We start from the raw sequence: 8010 nt of genomic DNA, 5'->3' as shown, positions 1-8010 counted from the left end.
CCTAAGATGAACACCTAAGTACTTCAAAGGGAAAGTACCTTCATCCATTTGCATAAGATCAAGAATCTTGAGTTTAGCTTCATCTATAACGCCTCCAAAGAAGATATTAGATTTTGATTTATTCGCTGAGAGACCTGAAGAATCACAGAATCTCTTAAAGGCATCATGAATGAATCTCACCGAGTTTGAGAGTATTTTTACCAAGTAAAAAAAATTAAGAAAGCAAAAATTTACAAATGTTATAGTTAGAGTAAAAAAAAAAATTCCTCCTTAAAAATAATATTAAATTTTTTTGTTTCATTTCATTTCTTTCATCTCAATCAAACATGAACAACACAAATGGGGAGTAGTCAAAAGAAACAATCCACTCCAAATCATATTAAACACAATAAAACATCCTCTCTTTATTCATTTTACAAGTAAAAATAAAAAATTTAATAATTGTGGACTTTGGGCAATTGACCACTTATTAGCAGAGAATAAAGAGCTGACCTTTGTTTATATATTTATTTTTTGTGAGAGAAGCATGTAAAAGAAAAAAAAATTCCCACTTAAGAGAGAGAAAGATAATAGAAAGAAAAGAAGAAGCCAACTACCGAGTTGACTGCGTAATAATATCCAATCATGGAGACACGCTTTTCTTGCTGGCTGTTGTTTGTTGAGGTTGAAATTGAGATTGAGGACGATGCTGTAAAAGGGTTCTTGTCCCAAATAAACATTAAACACCTTCCCTCTTTTATTTCATTTTCACCCCCTTTAATTTATTTTCCCATTTTTATAGCCATATTTTCAGAGATTATGTAATCATTTATATATATACATACATACATATATTGCTCCTCTTTGTCTAATCCATTGCATTCCATTCCATTCTACTACTGTGTACATCTTTCTTGGTCAATTTCTTTTCTTTCATTCTAAAGCTGGATCATCGGATATATCCAAAACCAAGGTGTTATTCTATCTGGGGTTTTGCTGATTTTGATTCTCCAACTCATATCTGCAAATGGGTACTGGAGATTCTTACTTTTGAGGGGAAATCTCGATGTGGGTATTGAAGATTTTAGGCTCTTTTTTTTTTCTTCCAGGGAATATCTGGGGACCAGAACAAGATTCTTATTCTTTCATGACTAGGTTAGATTGTAATGGGTTTCTGAGATTATGATTCTCTCTGGGAGAAAGTTTTGGAATTGAGTCTGACTTTTTTGTAGGATAGAACATTTTGGAGTTTCTTTGGAAAAGAGATTGGATTGCTCTTTTGTTTTCTTTTGTTTGGTTTCTCGAAGTTTACGATATTAATTTATTCTTTAACTCATTGACATTGTTGTCAAAATCTCTTCTTCTTCTTCTTCTTGTTCTGTCTGTTGCTTTATTTTTTATTTGATTAGAGAACACATTACTCTCTCTCTCTCTCTCTCTCTCTCTCTCTCTCTCTCTCGTTAGGAATTATATGGTTAGTGAGGTCCTAACCGATATAACCAAATAGCTTTCGTATGTACGAGATAAAAAAACTGCTGTGGGAGGGTAGTTAGTTGGTGCAAAGGACGAATTTTGTTACACAGAAAGATTACTTTTTTATTCATATTTTTTAGTACCCTTATCGAAAACTTTGGGATGGATTAAGGAATTGGTTGTTCCCTTTTAATGTTCCATTTAAGAGATATAAGGAGCTCTTTCTACTCAGCCAGAAGAAAGCTATAAGACAATAACCATTACTTTTGAGGTACTGTGTCAATGAAATTTCTAAGCATTGTGGGGAATTCCTTTGGATGTTCAGCATCTGGGGAGCGTTTAGTTTCAGCAGCTAGAGATGGAGACCTTCAAGAAGCCAAGGCTTTGTTGGAATGTAATCCAAGGTTGGTGAGGTACTCCACTTTTGGTGTTCGTAATTCCCCTCTTCATTATTCTGCAGCTCAGGGACATCATGAGGTAATTTCTGCAATCTAATTTAGTCTGCTGTGATTGTTCTTCATGTATAAATATATAGATATAATTATATGTTCGAAAGTTTGCATTGTTGTTGTGATAGTGATTGTATTTCTCTATGTTCTTAGGTAGTCTCTCTTTTGATTGAGTCTGGAGTAGATATCAATCTTAGGAATTATCGTGGGCAGGTAACATTCAAACCTTCACATAAACTTTACTTCTAAAAGCTTTTACTTTTATGTCTATATATTAGATTCTTCGTATCTCATGAAGATTACAGAATTGTGGTTTACATTTTGGTGAATAGACTGCTTTGATGCAAGCTTGTCAACATGGTCACTGGGAAGTTGTTCTGATTCTCATTCTTTTCAAAGCTAATGTAAGACTTTTATTACCATTCCTTGCAAAGTTTTATAAATCTTATTTGATAGATAAGATTGGTGATGAGTTTCTGGGCAACCTAACTTTAGATTCATAGAGCTGATTATCTGAATGGGGGTACTGCTCTTCACTTGGCTGCTTTGAATGGTCATACCCGGTGTATTCGCCTTCTCCTGGCTGATTATATTCCTAGCTCCCCAGTTTTTGGTAAAATGCTGAGAAAAAATGTAGATAAGGAAGAATCTAATCCAGATTATTATAAGAAGTGAGTTCTTCTCAGACTCTCTCACACTCTTTTCTTTAAATATTTTCCAATGTGCTCTACTTGAGCTTTGTTTTTCTTTTGGTTCCCAAGCTTGAGTAATCCATTAAGTTACTTTTCTGTCCTGTTTTGTGCATACTAGTGCTTTGTCTCAGATAATTAATAGCCCTGCTGATGGAGGGGTAACTGCTCTACATATGGCTGCATTGAATGGTCACGTTGAAAGTGTACAATTGCTTCTAGATTTAGGGGGTTCTGTTTCTGTAGTAACTGTAGAAGATGGAACTACAATCGACCTAATCGGTAACTTGCTTCATCTTTTTACTTCTAATCATTTATACCATTGTCTTGCTTGGAAATCGAGTATAGTCCTTACTGCTATGGATTATGATGTCACCAACAATTGAATGATACCAGCAGTAGCAAGATTTCTTTTAATACATAAAATGAGCATATATTGGCAGAGAAGTATCAATTCTGAGCTTTGTTTTTGACACATTTTATGAAAATTGGGTTATTTACTTGTAAACTTTACGGTATCTCTTGATGCAAAAGTCAAAGTTAAAAGTGTTCTCATTGACCCTTTTAAATCTTGAGAAAAGAATTTCAAAGTTCAAACTTGCCTGCAAGACTTTGGGTTTTCTTGGACGTATTTGTTCTGCCTACTTGTTAGTATGTCTTTCAATAATTTATATCATCTCTGTAGTCGAAGTCATAGTTCATAACGGCTAATTATTATCTTCATCCTTTCTATTCTTTTCTTAGTTCTTATAATTGTGTAAAGAGCACTTAGAGCAGTATTCTCATTCTCGCCTCTCCAGTATGAGTTTACGTACTGAACTACATCAAATAAAAGCGACCCTGTTGTCACTCTGCAGGTGCTGGAAGCACAGCTCTACATTATGCAGCATGTGGTGGAAGTGCACAATGTTGTCAAGTGTGTATTTAATGATAAATAAAGTTAGTTTATTTAACTTTTGACTGGAATTTATGTCGTAATTTTAATCTTTTCAAATATATTGTTATGCAGATTTTGATAGCCAGAGGTGCCAGTTTGAATGCTGAAAATGCAAATGGGTATGCATTTCTCCTTTCCCTAGTTTTGTTGTTTCAAAACCAATCCGTGTTCTTTTTTCATATCACCTGGAATATTTTGGGAATTTCTTAGGAGTAAACTGCCTTTGGGTATGGTTCACTTTATTTTACATGCACAGTACCAAGAATCATGTTTACTTGAAGGTTATTACATTGATTTAAAAGCATCACAGATTATATTCCCCTCTAAAGTGATGTCCTAAGGGGAGGCATGAAGTGGTCTACCAGAATGAACTACTATGTTAACAGTTTCTGCCATTTTTTTTCTGGAAAAAAATGAAATCAAACATCATTACATAAATAATTGTGTTTGTTATTGTTTTCTTTCTTAAATTTATTATTACTGCATCCTTCATTGTTGCATGTCCTTTAGTAGTTGATTTCTTTTTAAATACTTGGAATAATAGTCATTGCTTTTGCCTAAACTCCATTCCCTTCATGGTCCCATTGTTTACTTTATAATGATCTATTTGTAGATAGTTTTCACAATATCCTCAGGTGAAAGAAAAAAAAAAAAAATCCTCACAGGCATCTCAGCAACACTCTCTTCATTTTCTTACTCCCGACTCCCGAGGGGCATAAATAACTTCAGAGCTCTTTTATGGCATAGCCTTACCACCTTCTTACTGTCTTGTCAACTTGTTATGTGCTGTAGTTTTATTGTTTTGGCTGGCTTGATATGCATATTAAGCATGAGTTCCTCCTAGCATATGCTCTGCTAATTAATGAAGAATAATGAGGTACCATAAACTTGATTGTTGTTTGTTCTCCCTTCCATCCCCAAATTTTTAGTTTTTCTTTAGTCTTGTCCATTACCTGTAATTTATTTTTGACTGGTTCTGATATGGCCCAATTCTTGTATTGTATGATATAATCTGCTTCAAGGGATTGTGACTGCAACGTAGTACATGATATTGTTAGACTCTGGATTTCATGTCTAAGCATGCAAATGCAATAATATTTTGCTGTTAACTTAGCTCTTCAATGTTCTATTCTATTTCAATTGTAATGAATTGATCCAAAAGTAGGATTACTTCTCACTTAAAACCTGTGATAGAACTTGTTTAAGCATACCTCCAATTTTTTATCTTATTTTAATCAGCTCTACATGTACTTATGTTTTGTTTTATTGTCTTAAAGGTGGACACCGTTGATGGTTGCTCGTTCGTGGCACAGAAATGCACTTGAGGAAATCCTAAGCACACAGCCACCAAGCCAGTCTCATATATTTTTTTCGCCTTACCTTTCTCTTCCTTTTATGAGCATTGTCAAAATAGCTAGGTGAGTGAAGTTGTACTAGTCTATTGATCAAGTATTTTATTATTCTCAGTACTTGTAGTTTCTGCTCTGCTCTGCTCCCTTGTAGAGTACAAAAGAATATTAGAGTAGAAAAGAATCCTTTTTGTGCATGTTAAGAAAAATGACATTTCCTAAATTAGGAATATGCTTATGATATTCACTGCTAATTCTCACACACAAACATGTAAAGAACCAGTAAGAGCATATAGCAAAAAGGGGTAGAATTACTCTTGAATATTGATAGTAAAATGTAACAGTGGGTATTCGAGAGACCCAAAACTCTCCAAAGACCAAAGCTCAATTCAATACATTTTTCATGATCTCCACTTTCCATTCCCCTCTCTTATTTAAACTACTCTAAATCATACCACTAATATGCCATTACTACAATTACCCAAATACCCCTTTACATCCTTCATTCTACTATTTATCTGACTATGTGCGCATCAGCTTATTAACAAATTGTACTCCACCTATTCTTACTGCATATTGTAGTTCACATTTCATTCTGAGTTGCGATTATCATCATATTTGTTCAAACACAAGGCTTGTTTTGAAATCCATATAAAATCTCACTTGACCCTTGTTTCCGGATTTGCCTTACCCTTTGACAAGTTAAAAAAAAAATTCCTTTAACTATTTGATGAATATCCACTCATTAATATCAGCAGTATTGTATTACTATACAAGTTTGTAATTAATTGAAAGTTTGTTCTTCTCCTTTTCCACCATTTGCAGAGAAAGTGGATGGAGGAATAGTGATACATTGACATGCCAGGATCCATGTGTTGTCTGCCTAGAAAGGCAGTGTACTGTTGCTGCAGAAGGTAAACTTGTTTTTGTTTTCGAAACCATTTTTTAATATTTCATTTTTAGTATTAAATAAGAACTACAATTTGCTTTGCTTACAACGGCCAACCTTAAATTTTCCATCCCCTTGATGAGTGGAATGGAATTATAGTGTTACTTAAGATTTTCTTATGCTGCCATAACAGCTCATTCAGGTGATTTTCTCTTCTGTTTTCTCCTCAAATGAAAGTTTTAAAACCGCAGTTTCTCTTAAATTCTTAGTGATGTTAGAAACCGACGTAGTTTGTCTTAATTAGAAACCAAGGATGATTTGATTTAATGAACCATGCCCTGTTTTCGTGTTTGGTATGAAACAAACTTGCTAATCATTAAACAGATTCTCATGAAAATTTTACATATCCAAAGTTAATGATTTCAAAATGGAACTGATCATGCCACACAGGTTGTGATCACGAGTTCTGCACACGATGTGCCTTGTACCTTTGCTCCACAAATTGCGCAACAGCAGTTTCTCATGGACCACCAGGCTCAATCGCCTGTCCCCTATGTCGAAATGGCATAGTCTCATTTGCTATGCTACCAGGCACAAGACCAGCTAGAGTAAGGGAAATTGCAAGAACAAGTCTGTCCCTAACATTTTGTACATGCACAAGTGAGGCACTAGCAGACTCAACCACCACCTCCCTAACAACACCATTTTGCAAACCTGAGTTTCGTTGCGCGCGAATCTCCCCTCTCGGATCCTCCTTCAGATCCTTGAGCTGCCAAAGGTTCCCATCAATGAAACTCAATTCAAGTTTTTGTATGGGCACACCAGACGTCAGTCCCTCGCTGATTCCTTGCGATGTAGATAGGAATTTGCGAAGCCAGTTGGCTACTCGGTGTTCAAGATCAGGCTTCAGACGATCAACTTCTCATTCAGAGGGGAGAAGGTCATGGTTTTCTGCACTCAATCAGTATGTAACAACCGGAAGTGGCTGCTGAAGTTGCCCTCTAAAGCTCTAAGCATCTTATATTTTGTTATCATGATATGAGTTCTTTTCATTTTCATGTTCATTTCTTCTCACACCTATTATCTAAGATAATAGCTAGCATTGTTTTATAAAAACAACTATATCGTGTGTGTATATATATATATTTATTATATTATTCGAGTCTCCACAGGCAACATCGATTAGGAAAAATATATATTGCCTTGGTTAGCTAGCTGATTTTTGAGTCTCGTTTCCCAGCTGGGATTCTTTATAAACAAGTTCTCATATCTTTATTTAAGAATAAAGTTGAAATATTTCACAACATATGAGCATTATTTTGTGTTTTGATCTTTTTATTACACCACTTAAATCCACCTACATTTATACATAGTGTCAGGAACTATTACAGAAAAAATCATCAAGATTCATTAAATTCCTTGAATTTTCACAAGTTAAACAGTCTGCGTGTAGAAAAAAACTGCCGTAACTTTGATGCATGTGATTTGTTTTACGTACGCATTTTTACTTTCATGCTATCTTCTAACATTTAATGTCATCTTCATGTGAAGTCTATCTATCTCTTGACTTGGTCTATTGTCTTTTTCAATGTTCTGTTTAAACACACTTGTATGATCTATTCCGTTTTCATGAAACAACCACCTTTTTGGCTTAATTACAAAAAAAACTAGTGCAATGATCAAATGGACAGATTATAAGTAAAAATAATTACATTTCAATATATTTCAGAAGGAATAAATCACAATTGCAAAGGTGAAATTCATGGCTAAACTACACCTAAAAATCACAAATAAAAATAAAGATAAAAATAACAAAAAAATTACACACTAATCTAATAAATCTTGCAAGATCAAGAAAATATATATATATATATTTATATAATAAGCTCAAGTAGGATAGCACCATCACAAATTATGCTATATCTTTACCAAATTTGCCTCTAACAATGAGATCGCATGCAGAGATCGAAAGCTGGTGTGGAGAGGTGGTGGTTGTAGTTGACCTGATGATAATAATATCATATTGAAACGAGAAGAGACACCATTGAAAGAGTTTGATGAACTGAGAGGACACAAGAGAATCGAAATATATATGGTTTTGGGAAGGAGAGAGTTTTGGTGAAGTGATGTAAATGGGAGGGTTGAAGAGATAGATGGGTTGAGTAGTTCATATATAATGGTATGAATGGAGGTTGTGATATTTTATGATGAGAACTCTCTGGTGACTGATAGAGAAGAAAAAAGC

General features: G+C 34.5%; 1 protein-coding gene across 2 annotated transcripts; it reads left to right on the top strand.

Moving 5' to 3' along the window:
• Positions 1-558: 558 nt before the first annotated feature.
• On the top strand, positions 559-7069 carry LOC133783047 (probable E3 ubiquitin-protein ligase XBOS32). 2 transcript variants are annotated; one of them, XM_062222571.1, is made up of 10 exons: positions 559-1929; positions 2055-2114; positions 2234-2305; positions 2397-2572; positions 2712-2872; positions 3448-3506; positions 3600-3646; positions 4805-4945; positions 5702-5790; positions 6216-7069. In XM_062222571.1, exons 1-10 carry the CDS (start codon positions 1735-1737, stop codon positions 6755-6757), a joined length of 1542 nt encoding a protein of 513 aa, XP_062078555.1. In that variant the 5' UTR covers positions 559-1734; the 3' UTR covers positions 6758-7069. The 2 variants fall into 2 exon arrangements, with proteins under 2 accessions (XP_062078555.1, XP_062078557.1); XM_062222573.1 differs by lacking the exon at positions 559-1929 and having other exon boundaries at positions 2207-2305.
• Positions 7070-8010: the final 941 nt, after the last annotated feature.

The sequence above is a fragment of the Humulus lupulus genome, chromosome 6, assembly GCF_963169125.1.
Source record: "Humulus lupulus chromosome 6, drHumLupu1.1, whole genome shotgun sequence".
NCBI lineage: Eukaryota > Viridiplantae > Streptophyta > Magnoliopsida > Rosales > Cannabaceae > Humulus > Humulus lupulus.
This window is presented reverse-complemented; position numbering and strand designations above follow the sequence as displayed.